We start from the raw sequence: 19,916 nt of genomic DNA, 5'->3' as shown, positions 1-19,916 counted from the left end.
TTTAGCAGGAATCAACTTTTTACTCTAACTTCTGGTAGCATGAGCCAAACTGGTTGTTAAAAAATGAATGTAAATGGCCTAAATTAGGTAAAAAAAATAATGAGATAAATATCAAAGAAGACGCAGACAAGAATTGAAAAAGAACGTTCTAATAAATTCAACAATAGGAAAAGTAAATCCATTGGATGATGATTTGATTAAAAGGTATTCTTCTTTCAGCAAATTAATTAGAGTAACTGCATGGTGTTCAAGAATCTTGCATAGTTGTAAATCAATTCTGCAAAACAGAAAGAAATAATTTAAATGTAACAGAATTACAAAATGCTACAAAATCTTTAATAAAAATTATACAAATGAGAGAATTTGAATTTGAAATAAATTATCTAAAAAAAAAATAAAGCTCTTCCAAAGAATAATCTCCTTCTGAATTTAAATGTATTCTTAGATAATGATGAGCTTTTAAGAGTAAGCGGAAGACTAAAATTTTCTGATCTTCTAGATTCACAAAAATTTTCCCTACTCTTACCTAAGAAACACCATTTCACAGATATACTGATAGAATACTGTCATAAAAAAGCACTCCACTCCGGTGTTCAAACTACTCTGTATTTAATTAGACAGCAATACTGGATACCAGATGGACAAGCCACAGTTAAAAGTGTAATTAAAAAATGCTTAACTTGTTTCAGAGTAAAAAATAAAACTATTCAACAGATGATGAGCGATTTACCAAGAGATCGGGTCATTCCATCCAGACATTTTGACAAGGTGGGAATCGATTTTGCAGGCCCAATCATAACGAAACCTAATTTGAAAAGATCTAGAGTAACCATCAAATCTTACATCGCCATATTTATATGTTTTAGCTCTAAGGCTACTCATCTAGAAGAAGTATCTGATTTAACAACTGAAGCCTTCTTGGCATGCTTTAAAAGATTCATCGCAAAGCGATCGAGACCTTCAGTAATTTGGAGTGACAATGCAACTAATTTTAAATTAGCACATGCTCTTCTGAACCCTCTATTTAAATTATGCAAATCCAATTCGATTCAAAGGTTCAGTGCCGAGGAAGGCATCAACTGGAATTTAATACCCCCAACTTTGGTGGTCTCTGGGAGGCAAATATAAAATCTATGAAAAAAAAAATCTTAGTGAAAGTCACCAAGATCAAAATTCTGAACTTTGAGGAACTTAGCACATTGGTTGTCGAAATTGAAGCGATATTGAATTCAAGACCCCATCAGTCCCCCTTGTCCGTCGATCCAACCGATCTACAACCTCTAACAACGGGGCATTTTTTGGTTAGGTCATCGTTACTATCTTTAACTGAACAAAATACTACTGTCAGTTTATCTTCCAGGTGGAGCCATGTCCAGGACCTTAAATCCAAGTTTTGGGACCGCTGGAGTCGGGAGTATCTGCAACAACTATAGCAGAGGCAGAAATGGAAGAATCCACAGTCCAACCTGAAATAAGGTGACCCAGTCATATTGAAGGACGACCACAAGCCATTATATTGGAAGTTGGCGAGAATAAAGAAAACAATACCTGGACCCGATGGACTTGTTCGAGTAGTTAAGGTACAAACCTCCAACGGATTATTCCAACGAGCCATGAACCGCATAATTCCCCTACCAATTCAGGATGTTAGACCGATGTTCAACGGGGGCGGGATGTTGCAGAGCCAGCGCAAGAACTTAAATCTTGATCTGGCAACAACTTTTTCCGCCAGAGTACTTTGGTTTTACTGCGCTAGAAAGATGTGACTACTTTTGCTCTCTGTGTGTGTACTTTTGTGATGTCTGTGCATGTTATGTTAGTATTGTACCTCTGCTTTAGATGTCTTCATCAGTAGTTGCTTTACGTGTAATAAATGAAAAAAAAAAAAAAGACAGATCAGGTCCCTTTTGTTTGATTACCCATGAATACTGTATACTGATAATACAGTATATTGTACTTCCGAAGTTTTAAATTCGAGCCATTGAGTTCCTGAGATGTTTGAATTGAAATTGGTATATTATAATATTGGAATCAAACGTTTTCTAAAATAGGGGCAATATCAATGTCAGACATACCATTAGACATTCCATGACAGGTTTGCTCTCCCTATATGATATAGATTTTGTTAGCATTAATAAAACAGTGAACAATTTAAAAAAGAAAATCATTTTGAGGTATCATATATTTACTATCAAGATAATAATATTGCTAAATAACAAACACTAAAGTAGCCATCTGCGCAGATATCAAGATACGAAAGAGTTTCTCTTCTGGATATTGCTGCTAAAACATTTAACGTTGAATCCCTTGTGCAAACTTGTTTCCCAATTAGAATAGCATTAAAAGAAATTGTCGAAGTAGCACCAAATGAATGGGAAAAGAAAATTTCTGTAAGGAAAACAATCCTTATAGTTCGAAATCATCATCAGCAACGATGTCAAGAAAATAAGCAAAACAGGTGTGTGATAAAATAAAGTCTTAAAATTATCTAGCGCTTTTTGTTGTTTTCTGAATGCTATTTTCGCATAGAATACTATACAGTATTCTATGCTATTTAAAGAAAAAAAAACTTACATAATGTAAATTTGATAATTAATTACTATCTAACTTTATACCTATAAGCAACAAAGTTATTTGAATGAACTTATTAAACATTTGTAGATTTAAATTCCAATTTTAACTACATAAATCTTTCCAATGAAAGGATTTCTTATTATTTTAGATTTTATTGTAAATTGGTAATTGTCTTATTAAATAAAGTTAAGAAAAATTAAATAAAGTTAAGATCAATAGCCTGTTAATGCATGCCTGTCTATTCCACTTTTCTTTATAATTTTTTCAAGCGTTGATATGGTTTTCAGTTACAATAAGAAATACGTTTAACTTTTAGTTTGTGGCTGTGGTAGAGGATAAATGGCTTTCAAATTTCCTAATGTTCACACACTACATTATTTTTGCTGTACTCCGGGCCACTGTACAATAAAAAAAAAAAATAATGGTTTTAAGACTTTTTGGATGAAATTGTTTATTACTTATTTTGGTATAAAACTGGAAGATCAAGACAAGCCTTGGCCCGTACAGAAAATTCGTGCCTGTTTGTTTAGAAGATTAAATTCACGGGCTTGATGGTAAAAGAATTTTTAAGCCGATGCGTAGGACAGAACCCCAAATTTCTATTAATGACTGTTTTGTATTCGTGCTTTAAAACATATCAATATTAATAACAAAAAGGACACGCATGATCCTTACTTTATGTGATATAGAACCTGCCCCTCATGGGCCACATGCACAGTTCTATATTCTATGGATATATTAGAAAATATGAACATTTCGACATACTATGCCCATATAGAAGTATTGATGATATATATGGCCTTAGAGATAATCTTAAAATTTTTGATCCATATAAATTAAATGATTCTGATAAAGAACTTAATTCGTCCTTAAAAATCGTTTCCAAAATAATGAAAAATTATTCTTCAAATCTTTAATTGAATAATCTTCTTTCAAATCTTTAATTTGGTTTCGGCCCAAGGAAGATAGTATATCTTTTTCCTTTCAAAAAAAAATGGTCTGTTTATTTCTGTGGAGTAGCAATGTATTCTCGGAGAAACATTCAAAACTAAACATAAATTTAATTGATTCACCAGAATTGATTGATTGAATTCAATTGATTTAATTGGCAATTTTATTGATTCACCAGAAAGAAGGCTGAAAGCATTATCATTCCATTGTGTTTTATTCATTATAACGTTAAATTCTATTTGCAGGCAAATTTTTCATTCGAATCCTTTGTTGTGATCTAACAATTGAAATAGATGCAGAATATATTCATTACATAAAATGTTTAAATTTTTTTTAATGACTTATATACTTTCAGCATTTTATAACAGGTACTTTCAATTAATGAAAATTTGTTATTTCCAAGAAAGAAGAATTCCTTGGTAAAGTGTCTGTCAGAATATTAGATCTGATGCTATTTTCGAGATAAAATGTGAAAATTTTATTTTAGAGCATTTTTATAAAAGAAATTAATTTACAGAAGTCATGCTTTTTGTACAAAAAAAAAAAAAAAATCATCTGACGCTTCCAAAAAAACTTAAAAACTTACAAATCGAATATTTAGAATAAATTTAATTTCAAAAAGCGAAGTACAGTGGAGAAATATATTTTTCACAAGTAAAGTGAAAGCAGTCTATTCCTTTTTATCTTATTTCGATGCATTACAAACTCTGCAATATATATATATATATATATATATATATATATGACAAAGAAGTTTATTTAATATATCTTTAAAAAATACATTTTTTTTTTAACATTGTGTTTTATTAAAATATGGCACAGATTATTAGAGATAAATCACTTGTAAACTCGTGTACATGACACTGCCAGCTTAAAATCCCTTTTGAATATTAAATAAATGCCCAAATCAGAAACCTTAAAATTTTTTGAATTACCACTTTTTCTAAAAATTTTTTAAACATAAATGTCTAGGGTTTACATGAGGGATTAAAGTATCTGATAGGTATCTCTTTATTGAAAAGAGTAGTGGTAATTACTCTTGGTTTTCATAACGAAAGTTTGATACAATGTAACATGGGACAGCGGGCTAGTAAAAGCAGTTGGCGCGCGTTGCATATGTGTCGTATATGCATCTATTTCTATCAAATTTTTCACGAAATCCATTGAGAGGAAATCTGCTTGTAAGGCAATACAAAAATAAGTATACATGATACGAACAATACAAACCGAACAGAGATGGATATGTAAAATTTGGTGCACAACTTTAGCATCTAAATTGTAGATAATCAAATTTGGATAATTACATTTGGATCCGGATGACGATATGGAGCAGCGAATAGATCTTTAAGAAGCCTGTTCTAATTCGTCGAAAAGATAATTGTAAATGGCATATTTGATAGTTAATGTCTAACTAATACTCTCCTAATTTTAACTTTTATTCTAAAAATTTTCATATTTCTAGACTAATTTTATATGCTTTTATTCCCTTCAGAGAAGAATATTTAAAGCTGTAACAATAATGACGTCAGGATAAGAAAGAAATGCAAGAGGTGTATATTCATATAATTTTTTTAGAGCTTTCTTTGAATATTTGCATATTTTGAAATGTTTCTTTCTTATAAACTGCCTCGTTTGTTTAAATATTTACAAATAAAGATTCAGCTTTAAGAATCACTTATGAGGTTTACTCTAAATATATTATTAAAGAGATTCAAAAAGGCAAAAATCATAAATTGTTATTTATTTTATGCCTGTGTAATCGTCAATTTTTCATCTATAGATATTGTTAGTAGCATATTTATTATAGTTTAAATTTTCAATGTAAACATTTTATACCATAGAATTTTAAAAGTCTGGAGTTCAAGAAATATTTTTATCAAGAATAAACGCCGAAACTTCAAAAAATTCTCTTTTCGACTCTAGGTGGCGCGCGATTTTGCGCCACCTTTGAATGCTTAGATATAATAGTATTGCTCAACACTATTAATAAATCAAAATATTAAAATATTCGATTTTTTACAACCAGAATATACCATTTCGCTAGAATATTAGGATGGAAACAAGTTTTTTTGAAAAATATTTATGTGTACGGCTCGAAACTGAATCACTAGTTCTTAATCTTCGATAACTAAACGTTCATCTAATAGACTACCCGCGTCTGCAAATTCGAGATGTTCTTTGTAGTGTTTAAATTATTTCAATCCTACTAACTTCATATAAAGTAAAATTTCTATTTTTTAATTGAAATATTATAACTTCTCTACACTTTACTCTAGTTTGTTTGAAAGAAATAAGGGCAAAACTAAAAATACACCAGTTTGAAATTCATTGTCTGTGAGTCAAAAGCTTATTTGCAAAGTAACAATGATTTCAATTTAGTTATCTAGGATTAATCTATTCATCTGTGTAATTCGCAGTGACATCTGATAGAAGTATTGACAAAGAAGTGAGTGGTCGAATATTTCCCATCGTCTGACATTGTTTAAAATATTCAATAGAGTATTAACTTCTATATTAAGAAGGATTTTTTTCCTGTATAATGAAGTTGATCATACATTCCGATTATAAAATGATCTGAAATTATATTATAGTTTAGGCATTTTAAAAGCAAATGCTGAGAATAAAATATGATGTTTGAATATACGTATGTATCACCAGTTTTGTACGTATTCTTAGTGATTGTCTTTTCTTTTTCTTTTTTTGTCTTATCAAATTAAAATTTGTCTTCGTAAATGAAAAATCTAGAAACTCTTTCAAGAGATAATATAAAAGCGATTAATGGAATCGAATTTTTACTGAATTAAACTCTGAAAATAAGAAAAGAAACAACTGATACCTTTGTCGAAAAATAAAGATGTAAATATAAAAATATCCATAGATTTTTTTTTATATAATAAAGATATTCCATGTAATGATAATGCAGTAAATTAAATTTTTGAAAAATATAATATAATCAAGTAAAGAAAAAATACATTTTTTGGATGAGGCATAGATGGATGACGAAACGATATTAGTTGAAGGGTAAATGTGGTAAATAATGTCAAACTAAATACAAAAAGCAAAAATGCCTCGAAATAGAAGAAAAAATAACAGCAGCTCTATACTCAACCCTTAACAACATTATTAAACAGACAATGGTGTTAAGTAATTGTTCAAGTTATGAAATTTAACAAAGTTTTAAATAAACTTCATAACACAATGTTAAACAATTTTGAATCATTTTGCTTTAGAAATCAAACAACAATCTTTGTACTTTTAAAAGCTGTTTGTGCTCCCTTTAAAATTCTTAAATATGATACAACATATATTCTGTTTTCCCAAAAGGGCTGAAGCATTTTTTTGAAAAAAATCTAATTCACATAGAGGAAGAAATAGAAAAATAAACATAATTACCGAAACAATTATAGCACTGAAGAACTAAGTTCCATTTATGCCAGTACCATTCATTAAAGAAATAAGTTGAAAAGTATTTAGAATCTAGAAGAATAAAAAGAATTCTAAAGAGAAATTTACAGAAAATACTTTGAAAATAGATCTGTCATGGTTTTGGATATTAAAAAGGATTATTTAGCAATATGAATTTCATCAGTTATTTAACTATGCAGAAACAATACAATAATATTGTTCCTCATACTCATCAAAACTTCTTCATGCAATAGTATTATTATGTCCAAAAATAAAATAATATTTGTCCTAAGAAATCACATTTTTTGCTGAATCTTTACACATATTTTATATCTTTTAATAAGCAACTTTATTTGAAACATTGAATTGAAATACTAATTTATATTATGCTGCATATATACGGTTTTGCAGAAAATTATGCTGCCTCAAAATTAATCATAATATTGTGTAATTTAAAATAATTTGTATGAAGAAAAGAAATTTTATGAATGAAATTTTGAAAAAAAAAGGAAAGACCTTTTTTAAAACCAATTAAGTCGCAAATATAGTTTTCAAAATAAATTTCTCCATCGAAAAGAATTATTACACTTACTAGAAAAAAAATACTTATAAAATTACTGATTGTAGCTAGGAAGGGTATGGATGTTACGTAATGCTTACACAAGATTACACGACAAAATATAAACAAAGTAAGGGTGGAAGATAATAATGACAAACCCATTCTGATTGGCGATGCTGTTCCATCTTTTCAAAGATAATTTTCAGTATTTCCTCGGGAAAAGTCTCTATAATGAGATAAAAATATTTTTTACACACATTTAAAATTTCATAATCTTTTCCTCTCCTTAAATAAATTTGGCTTTTTTTGTATGAAAATTTTCCTTGTTTGAAATATTCTTTGCATATTATTCTGCAGTAACCTTGTCTAAAATTATGTGGAAATAAATCGCCAATACTATTCAAAAGATATTATAACCTTTATCATTGGAAATTCCTCCAAAATAAATTATGCGAATGACGATGTTCGTCAAATCCAAAGGTCTCTTCTTGTATTGGATGGTCTCCAAACCTTTAACCAGGAGGCTTTGTTGATTCATGTGTTTTCAATGATACTTTTCAAGGAAACAAAAAACTTAAATTTGAATGTAGATAAAAAGCTGTAAAATTTTGAGATAAAAAGAAAATACATTTTGAAATTAAAGATGACTCAAGACAAAAATTTGATATTATTTCTGCTACAGGAAGCTTTGTGAGAATGGACATTGTCTACAGAACAGATGAGTCTTGCTTTCATAAAGTTACAAAAAGAGTATTCTGAAACTTTTGTATTTAGACAACATAAGTCCCTATTTTATTAACACAAGGTATCGAACATCGCCATGGTGTTGACTGAAATTCTATATGCCAGATAATAACGCGAAATCATCGTCACAATATTTTAGGACATTTTGTACTTAGTGTTGCAAATCCTGGAACAATCTGCCGTCATAGTAAATTCAATATTAGAAGGAAAGACAATTCCTTAACAGAAAACTATTGAACCCCTAAAGGTTCTTGTCTCTATTGTAAGATTATATATAATTTTTGCTTCAATTTGGTCAACTGATTTCAAATTAATTCCAGCCAAATGCATTAGAATATTAGAAATGCATTTTTTAGATACCCTAACGTTTTAAAAGTGTGTGGCATTGAATATTCTCCAGTGAGTCAAAGGTTTGCCATCTTATTATATACGATATTGATTTTGCTAATAAGGTGTGCAAAAAAGAGTCTACTTTTAGCTATATATACAAACTCAACAATGGCGCAGTCATTTGAGGTAACAAGATACAATGGTGTCTATAACTGCGGGTGAATATATTGTAGCTTCAACAGCAGTGAAATTAATATTGAGGTTTCGCTATCTCTTTCAAAACGCGAGAGAAAGTGAAACGAGTGAAGAGGAATTTATTCTCTACTTTCCGAATATAATATGCATGAAACAAATAAATTAGAAGGTATTATTGAGGTGGAAACATTTAATTGATTATATTATTGCAGAGATTTTGACAAAGATATTGGCGTGCAAAAATCTTTTCAAAATTGTAGTTAAGAATTGGCTCTTTTACAAAATTATTTATATATTTCATATGTCCGATACATATACATGCTTTATATTTATATCTTAATCTTTTTATATCCGGCAGTTTTATTCTTTATAAAATTTTAAATTTAGAAAGGGTATGAAGAAATCGATGTTTCTGCATTTTGTTTCTGACAACAGCTTACATAACACTTGAAATAAAACGTCGTTAACTGAACTTCAGGCATAATCTAAAATATACTAATACATAGTATGATGGTCTCAATCATGCTTCTAGAGAGACATTTTGCTCGTAGTTTGTAACATGTGCTATAATGGAAATTGCATTGTTTATCAGTTTATATTTTGTGAACAGACTCTGCTATGTAAGAAGTAGTCAACAAATTTAAAATGGGAAGAAAATGGCATATACTAATTAAAAATAATATTACAAATAGGCAATGATTATCTTTAACTGAATGATTTATTGAAATAATAAATGAAAAAGTATTTAATCAGGTGGCAAAGAAAAAAATATTTAACTTATCCAATAAAAATTATCAATATAAAATGAACGAAATAATTCTACTTGCATATAGGTTGGATATTATTTCTCCTTTATTCCATTTTCCCATTATTTTTAATTTTTTTAAAAAACTCTTAGTGCAATTCGCTGTTGAGTTAGTTTTTTTTTATAACGTATAATTTTGGCCTATCATCTAATATTTTCATACAATGAATGCATGTCTATCTAATATTTGATTAAGATAACTTTTGAAGTAATCAATAGGGGAATATTACGATTTGTCTATGCGATAGGGCTCTTAATTTAGGAGCTAATAGGTGGTGAGTACAGATATTTTATCTCCTACTTTATAATTTAACACAGAAAAAAAAATGGTTGAATTTGAAAAAAAAAATAATATGAAATTTTTATTGTCAGTCACTCTACTTAACTGCAATCCCTTCAGATTGTGTAAGAAAATTTAGCACCTATAAAAATTTCCTAACAAGTTTTCGTTAAACTCGTTCATTATATTTTGTAGTTATTAGTAAGAAATTTCATATCAGGTTTTGAATAATAAATTTTGAAAACTGATTCTATGAGTCATTCTACTGCGTATTCAATTCTTTCTACAAGGCGAAAGCATGTTAGCCATTTGCGGTTCATTGATTTTATTAGAATACTGGTAAATGAGTTGAAAATTCACTTAAGATTATTAATAGGTTAAAATGGAATTTAACAAAAATTAGAAAAAACCCATTTAATAATGTCAATAAAATATATCCAGTTTCAAGTGACTGTAGACCTGATGAACTGAAATGCGATGTTCGGTGATACTAGACATCGGACCGATAAGGTTTAAGAAATGCATATAAAACCTACACAAATAGGCAGACATCAGTAATCACTTCGAAGCAAGTAATTTCTAATGTTCGAACTCAATTGTGTTATTATGGTCTTGGGATTATTATCGTACAAAGAATATTTACTGGCTTTTATAGTTAGTAACATAAGTATTGCACTCCTGAAAATGCTTTTCGTGTCAAGTTAAAAATACTGTTACGATATTTCAGGGTTCGTTTGGATAGTGGGAGTTATATGGTGCGGAGAACACTCAATCAGCTGGCGGCAGTAGAAAATGAAACAACGACGTTTATTTACACGAAGACACACAGAACAGCACAAAGACGACAACTATATACAGCACAGAAGACGATTATCTTCAGCCGAGACGTGCAGCATACAACAGCATACACAGCAGCATACAACAAGACTCTACTGCAGACAGTAGCGCACAGCTTAGTTCAGCACTAGCTTGACTCCGTCGCTGCTCTGCTAATCCCTGGAAGACCAGTTCTTCACCGTCGATTCCGACTACTCTTCTCTGTCGCTTTCAACTACGACTATGATCTGGTTCACGACGACCCCGGCAGCTGCAGGCTGCTCCTTTTATAGGTCTCAGGAGGCGGGGATAGAAGCCTCTCAACCAATCAGGACGTTCGAGGCGTATCTCGGTTTCTACTGGACGGATCGGGAAAATTCTCGATGTTTCGGGTATAATCTATTTTGGCCCCAAAGTCGCCAAATTCGTCGCCAAGTCGCTAAATGGTCGCCAAGCTCTGGAACCTCCGACGCGACACCGGACTCCGTCCAATACAGATGACTGTAAAACATTCTTTAAGATGGTGGAACCAACTATGCTGGGAAGCAGCATTACAGATTCGTAACAATATACTTAGCTTTCAGCCCACTAAAAGATTGACTTATTTAAGACGACTTAATATATGCATTTCCATTTCAGTTATTGAATATAAAATGACTATATAAAGTATTACAAAATGATATTTAGACACAATATCCAATTTTTTGACAATGTGAGGCAAGGCTAAAAGTGATAAATACTTAAAGAGTGTAAAGCGAGTATTTTGGTAAATCACAAGACACCTTTTCGATCGGACCGTAAGAAAGTCCCGCAAACGAATACTTTGCACTTTCTTTTGAGATAGAGGACTGCATTGTTCCAAAATTGTATAGCATAGTTCATTTTAGACTTCCATGTTAAAAAACAGTATATCAATATTTTTTACACATCATTTATCCCTTATAAGCTAAAAATGTCCTGTGACTTTAGAATAAAAATTACATTTAAAATTTCAAAGTAAAAGCAGATATTTAATAATGTCTCCAAAATTTTAAATAAAATTAATTTTTCAATAATACTGATGTTTCCTTTCTGAGTGTGGGTTTTTAAATATAATGTTCTACCGAATAATTTTAATTCAGTGCCACTTAGGCAGATTTATGAAGAAAAAAGTCAAATATTTCAAGAAATAAAAGGTCCAATTAGTTGAATTCTCTTCAATTTTATTCCAAGTGTTTCAACATCCCAAAAGTTGAGTCAGCTTTTTTGAGTAAAACATTTCTTTGGGCACAAATTTACTACCTACGAGTAAATGTTGAACCATTGTACTAAACGCATAGCATTTTAATACATAAATTATTTAATATGAGGATAAAACACCACCCATCCTTATTAAAATAGATTAAGTATTAAGATTCTACAGAAGTAACAATTTACTACAAGTAACACAGAAATAATCCTTATCAATGCATCTGCTGTATATAATTTCTGATTAGATAAAAGACAAAAATTTAATGCAGTCAGTAAATAGGCCTTTACAAAGTTTAGAATTGCACTAGTAATAATCCATAGCATAATAAAATCATTCATAAGAAGGATTTAATTTCATATATGATTAAGCTTATGGATAATTTATCTGCTTAAATATAATTGAAGATCAGACAAGATTTAATAACAGCATATTTCGAAATTTGAATCGATTTCTCAAACAACGCCAGATATCTCATTTTTCCTTCAAGCTTAACATTATTTAATTGGCTATTATTTCTGTTACACGCACACACACATTTAAACAGACAAGATGGAAATATATTCTTTATATTACACAGATAATTAGAAATTAAATAAGGCGTTTAGGCTCGTTCTTTAAAAAAAAATAAGCTCCTTAACTGCCTAATTTTTTACACATATTCTGCAGTACACGTTGCTTCAATTACAGAAGGAAAAATATGTATGCGAGCACAAAATGCACAACCATATTGTTACAATATTGTAATGGTATTGTGTGGCATTCCAAAATTCAAATAGAATCGTGGAAATATCTTAAAATATCTTCACTAATATAAATAGTTCATGCTTTCGGCGACAACGATATAAGTTTTGTTGCGCAATTAATATTTTTCATTTTTTTAAATTACGGTAAAAAACATTTCTGAGAAAATGTGAAGTTGACACACTGCGGATAGCCGATGGCCATTATCCACTTATCGGCCAAAATATAAACTATTATTTTCCTCCTAAATTAAAACCACACACTCAAGAGAGTATGTTTAAAATATTTTGTTACGATTTGATCTATATTTTATAAATGGGAAGATCGTCAACACCTTCTGCATAATTTAGATTACCCTGTAAATATAAAATACAAAACACATCTTCAAACAACACATAGATAAAAATGACTACATTGTATGATACAAAAATATTATTTGCAGAAAAAAAATCTCATATGCGCGTACATCATTAAGAAATGAATTTGGAATTTTGCAATGCATTGAATTTTTAGCATCCTTTAAAGAAATCAAAACTTACTTGTCACTTTCAGATTTCGACAAGGAATACCACCGTTAAACTCATTTCCATCAAACTTCCACTGAATACTACTATAGCTAATGACCGTAATAATTTGTAATCTGGATGCTGAAAAAAATAACCATTTAAATCAAATTGTAAGATGAATGCATTATTAATTTGCAGGGTAAACTTCGTTATAAGCTATGTATAATAAAATAAATTCTTATTTATATAATTTCAACAAAAAATATCAGTGAAATCCATGAGTATGACCCATGATTTTTCGTTGGATTATATATTCAACGAAAGAGACTTAAAAATATTCATTCAAATAATACTAAAAGGTGGATTCTTTTATCTTAATTATTGTCTACTTTTCTGTTTTCAATTTATAATTCATTATTAGAAATCCAATGGTAACTAAAAATTAGTATTTTTACCACTTCACTACCATGTGGCGTTTTTACATGCTAATAATTATAGCTATATGTGATCTTGCTTCTGAAAGAAAAATAACATTTTAGATAAGCACTGGGGAAGAAAAATGGAAATTTTTGTTTTTATCATTCATTACTAATTAGCAAGCAACCTGTGTTATACGGTATGTAATAAAATAAATTCTCTTTTGCATAACGAACAAAAATATCTATCGACCTCCTTAAAGATAGATAGCTTTAATTCTTTGGATAATAAATTCATCAAAAGAGGTTGTAAAATGGATCATTAAAATAGTAGTAAAAATAAATCTTTTATATTAAATATTTTCCACTTGTCTATTTTTAATTTATAATACTTTAAAAGAAATGCCATAGAATCTTGAAATTCGTATATTTTACATATTCACTACCAGGTGGCGCTGCAGTGCAGAATCAGGTCTCTCCTATATGAATTGATTAACTGTTCGATGAATTCACATTATATTTAAATAGTGTATTTTTATTCAGTACAAACATGTGTTAAAAATTCAGTACTTTAGCAAGTCAAGAAGTAAATGAAAAATCGATAGCAAAATTCAATATATATAAATAAGAAAAACGAGTTACATAAAAGTGTTTGAAGTGAACTCAAGCTATGCACTCACATCCTACCGCTAACAACTTATGAAGCTTACATTAAAAGAAAACACGGTTTAAGAACAAAGAATATATTCAAATATGACTGGAATTTCCCACGTTATAGTATTAGATAATATTTTAACTTCATCTATTGAAATATAGCCCATTTTCCAAGTAAGTGATATGAAAGACAAATAGAAGAGCATAAATAAGCCTTCTATCATTAAGTATTTAATTATAAAATAAATTACTTCTAATTTTTCTTTTTCATGTTCCCTAAAATTTATCTCAAATAAAACGACTTTTACTAAATTTATGATGAATGTTTGCTTATATGGAACTGCCATCTTCGTTGAAAAAATATGAAACTCAAAATCAATAAAAACCCATGTAAGTTTTTTCCTTTTTATTATTATTATTATTATTCAGACTATTATGATGCAGTTCCCGATATACACTGGAAAGTCAAAAAGATCTTGCAGTTCAAAGTTAATTTAACCATATATATATCTATCGCATTGCGAAACCACCGAATTCATGAGAGGTTTGAATTGCAACGAATATGATAAAATATTGGACTCAAACGTTTTCTGAAATAGGAACAGTCGCAGTGTCAGACAGACTATACATTAGACATTTTCCCATGAATGGATGGTAATATAATATGACACCTAATCAGTTTGCTCTCAATATAAAATAAGGGTTTTGGTAGCAATTATAAAATTTTGATGAAATTAAATTGGAGAATCATTTTGTGGCACCATATATTTACAATCTATTGAATAAAATTGTTAATTAAAGATCAATAAAATAGATAATATCAATCTTCATAGATGTCCAGATACGAAAGTATTCCTGTTGTAGATACTACTGGCAAAGCATTTAAAGTTGGTTTCCTTATGTTACTTTGTTTTCCCAGGTAGAATAGCATTAAAATAAATGAATGTAGAAATAGCATCAACTGTATAGGAAACGAGATTTTCTGTAAGGAAAACTATCTCTATAGTTCAAAATCGCCATGACAACGAAGTCAGAAAAATAATGAACACAGGCAGATGAAGAAATAGTCTTAAAATTAATTCATACTTTCAGCAGTTTTCTGAATGATAATTACTGTAAACGTAAAAAATTCCATTTAGTAAATTTGCATCCCAAATTACTGTCTATCTTTATACCTAAGAGCAATATAAATTATTTAAATGATATTATTAAACATTTTTGGATTTTAAATACTATATAGGAAATTTTTTTCCAAATAACACCTTTTTTTTAAATTTTGTTGTATATTGGCAAACTATCCGCAATAAGTAAGCACAGCAAGAAATCTAGGAACTAAAGTTAGGAACAACAGCCTGTTAATGCATGTCTGTTTACTTCAATTTCCTTTATCATTTTCTCAAACGTTTATATGATTTTCAGTTACAATAATAAATGTTTTTAATTTTTAGTTTGTGGCAGCGATTGAGATAAATGACTTTAAAATATCCTAATGTTTACTCATGAGATTGCTTTTGCTATATTCCTGGCCACTATATAATAAAAAAAGAAGGAAGCGTTTTAGGATTTCAGGATGAAATTGTTTATTGCATATTTTGGTATAAGAGCAAGACAAGCCTTAGCTAATACAGAATACTTGTGTCTATTTGTATAGAAGAAATTAATTAACTGGCTTGAATATATAAGATGTGGAATACCAATAGCTTTGAAAGAACCTTAAATATCTACTGATGGATGCTATTTTTGTACGCTCAATTTAAAGGATTTCAACATTAATTTAAAAAAAAGGAAACGTATGATCTTAACTTTATGTGATATAGCGCCTGTCCGTAATAGGCATCGTGTTTAATTCCATATCCTGTGGATATATTATAATATGTATCAAGATTTTGACACACAATGCCCACATGAGAATAATAATGATATATATGGCAAATGAGATCTTAAACATTTTACCAGATCTAAATTAAATGGTTTGACGGAGACTCTCTTCGTCCCTAAGAATCGTTTCCAGACAAATGAAAAATTATAAGCTCCTGGCAAATCTTTTATTTGGTTTTGGCATTAGGAAGAGCGAGTATCCTTTTTCTACCCAGACAATGACTCCTTAATTTCAGTGAAGTCCATATCTTCACTACAATTTCAAAATTCAATACAAATATGGAAAACGGAAATTTTATTGATTCACGAGAGAATAGTCTGAAAGCAATATCATTGCAAAATGTTTTATTCGTTATATTACTACATTATGTCATTACATAAATTTTCGTTTCGGATCATTTGTTGTGATATAGTAATTAAAATAGATGGAAGATATATTCATTAGTTAAGACGCTTAAATGATATGATTTATTCTCTTTTAGCATTTTTATAACAAGTAACAATTTAGAAGGAAGGATTCCTTGGTAAAGACCCGATCAGAATATCAGATCTGAAGTTATTTTCGAAATAACATGTGAAAACTTTATTGTTTAGAGCATTTTTTGAAAGAAATTAATTCACTGAAGTCGTACTTTCTGAACAAAAGAAAAATTTCCATCAAACGCTTCCAAAAAAAAAACAAAAAAACTGCAAAACTTGCAAATCGAATCTTCAGAATAAATTTTATTTTAAAAAGCGAAGAATAGTAGAGAAAAATAATTTTCAAAAGTAAAGTGAAAGCCTTCTACTGCTTGTTTACCTTATTCCGTTACATTACAAGCTCCAGGAAAAAATTTATTACAAAGAATTTTACTTCATATATCTTGAAAAAAAATTTTTTTTTTTCATTTTTCAATTTTATTAAAATATTGTATGTTTATTAGACATAAATCACTTATAAACCCGTGTACGTGACACCGCAAGCTTAAAATCTCTTTTGAATACTGAATAAAAGTCAAAATCAGAACACTTACAAATTTTAAGATTACCACTTTTTCTAAAAATTTCTTATTTATAAATGTCTAAAGTTTGAGGGATTAAAGTATCTGATAGGTATCTCTTTATTGAAAAGAGTAATGTTAATTACTCTTGGTTTTAATAACAAAAGTTTTATATTATGCAACATGGTAAATTTTTAATATAAAACTTTTTATACCATTCGATTTTAAAAGACTAGAGTTGTAGAAGTATTTTGAATAAATGAAGAAACTTGTTTTTGAAAATTCTCCTTTCGACACCAGGTGGCGCACGATCTTATGCCAGCTTCGAATGCTTAGATTTTATAGCAAAGCTGAAAAGTATTAACAAATCAAAATATTAAAACATTCTGCCTTTTCCAAACAAAAACGTACAGTTTTACTAAATTATTAGGATGGAAAAAAGTTTTTCTTTAATATTTATATGCAAGATCCGAAACTAAATCATTAGTTTTTATGATGGAAGCAATGTTCCTACCTTCGATAACTCACGTCTAATAGACTAAACACTTCTGCAAATTTGAAATATTCCTGTTGCGCTCATAAATTTTTTCAATCACATTAACTTCATACAAAGTAAAATTTCAATTTTTTACTTGAAATAATATAACTTCTTATACTTAACTTTAATTTGTTTGAAAGAAATAAAGGAAAAATAAAAATGCACCAACTTGTAATTTATAGACTGAGTCGAATGCTCAGTTGCAAAGTAACACCGACTTAATTTTAGTTATCTAAGATAAATCTATTGGTCACACCTGTGTAATGGATGTACTAAAAAGGAACGTGCGTATGCGCATATTTCACATCGTATGGCATATTTCTAAATAGGCAATGGAATATTTACTTTCAAATTAAGAAGGATTTAGATTTTCCGTATAATGGAGTTAAACATACATTCCGGTTGTAAAATGATCTGAAATCATTACATGGTTCCATCATTTTGAAAGCAAGTGATGAGAAAATTTGATGTCTGAATATATACGTATAGCCTGTTGATACGTATGCTCGGTGATTGCCTTTTTTCTATTTTGTCTTATCAAATTGTAATTTGTCTTCGTATATGAAAATGCTAAAGATTGCTTCAAGAAAAAATATAAAAAAACGTAGGCAAAAAATTTAAGAATTTTTTTTATATATAATGATGATATTCCATGTAAAAGAAAATGCGGTTAATTAAATTTTTGAAAAAAATCAAGTAGAGAAAGACATTTTTTCGATGATGCACAGTTGGATGAAGGAACGATATTAGTATAAGTGTAAATGTGGTAACGAATGTCAAACTAAATGCAAAAAGAAAAAATGCTGCGAAATCGAAGAAAAATTATATCAGCCCTATAACCAAATCTAATACCCTGTTTAATCAGAAAATAGTGTTAAGTAATTGTTCAAGTTATGAAATTCAACAGCGTTTTAAATAAATTTCATAAATTAATGTTAAATAATTTTCAATTATTTTGCTTTAGAAATCAAACAAGTATATTCAACATTTTAAAAGCTGTTTATGCTCCATTTAAAATGCTAAAATAAATACGACACAGGATATATTTTGTTTTCACTAAAGGGCTAAAGCAATCATTTTCAAAAATGCTAATTCACTTAAAAGAAACAGAAAAATAAACATTATTATCGAAATTATTATTGCACAAAAGTACTAAGTTCCATTTATGATACTACCATGAGATGACTATTATTATAGAAATATGTTGGAAAGAATTAAAAATCTAGAAGAATAAAAAGAATTCTAAAGAGAAATTCACAGAAAATGCTTATCGAAATAGATCTATCACGGTTTTGAATATTAAAAAGGATTATTTACTAATATGAATTTCACCAGTTACTTAAACATGCAAACGATAAAATAAATCTTCCTTATACAACATTATTTTTAGGACAAATATTGTTTTATTTTTGGAAATAAGAAATCACATTTATTTTTATTTATTTTGCAGAATCATTACACGTACTTTAGATATTTTCAAAGCAACATCATTTAAAACATTGAATTTATATACAAATTCATATTATATTGCAGATATATGTTGCTGTAGGAATTTTATGCTGCCTCATAATTAATCATGATATATTGTTATCTAAAATATTTTCTATGAAATAAGTTTCATGGGAGAAATTATTTTCAGAAAAAGGAAAGAGCTATTTAAGTTGCAATTAAGTCGTAAGCATTTTTTTTTTTAATAAATTGCTTCAACCAAAAGCATTTTTACATTTACAATAAAAAAAAAATACATATAAATTTAATTATTACAGCTCGGAAGGGTATGAAAGTTACGTGTTGCCTACACAAGACTACACGACTGAATATAAACAAAGTAACAATAGAAGACATTAACGACAGACCTATTCTCAGTGGCGATATCTATTCCATCTTTCCAAATTTCAGCGTTTCCTCGAGAAAAGTCACTATATTGAATGAAAAGAATTTATATGCATATTTAAATTTTTTTATCTTTTTCTCTTCTTAATGGTAAATTTGCTTTCTTTCCTAAGAATATTTTCAATGTTTGAAAAACTTCTTTGTATATTGTTATACAATAGCAATCTTGACAATAGTTATTTAGAAATAAACAGCCAGTACGATTCAAAAGATATTAAAACCTATCACTTGGAAATTCCTCCCAGTTAAATTATATTAATGACCTAGTGAATCAAAGACAAAAGTTTCTACTTGGAGTGGATCCTCTCTGAACCTTTAACCAGTTTTGCATTTGATGGAAGTTTATTGCCTCATGTGATTTCAATGACAATTTCCAAGGAAAGAGTATTCGAATGTGATAAATCTCTAATATTTTATGAC

General features: G+C 29.1%; 1 protein-coding gene across 1 annotated transcript in view; it reads right to left on the bottom strand.

Annotated features, from left to right (window-relative positions):
- Nucleotides 1-209: 209 nt before the first annotated feature.
- Nucleotides 210-19,916, bottom strand: part of LOC129959236 (uncharacterized) — a 28,905-nt gene continuing 9,198 nt past the window's right edge. The window contains exons 3-5 of the mRNA XM_056072059.1: nucleotides 13,171-13,278; nucleotides 7,648-7,715; nucleotides 210-277 (exon numbers count right to left, since the gene is read on the bottom strand). Of these exons, the coding sequence (XP_055928034.1) occupies nucleotides 272-277; nucleotides 7,648-7,715; nucleotides 13,171-13,278 (182 nt within the window). The 3' untranslated portion in view covers nucleotides 210-271. The remainder of the gene's footprint in view (nucleotides 278-7,647; nucleotides 7,716-13,170; nucleotides 13,279-19,916) is intronic.

Source organism: Argiope bruennichi, chromosome X1 (assembly GCF_947563725.1).
Source record: "Argiope bruennichi chromosome X1, qqArgBrue1.1, whole genome shotgun sequence".
NCBI classification, from domain to species: domain Eukaryota; kingdom Metazoa; phylum Arthropoda; class Arachnida; order Araneae; family Araneidae; genus Argiope; species Argiope bruennichi.
Note: the sequence above shows the minus strand (reverse complement) of the source record. Positions and strands in the feature narration are given on the sequence as shown.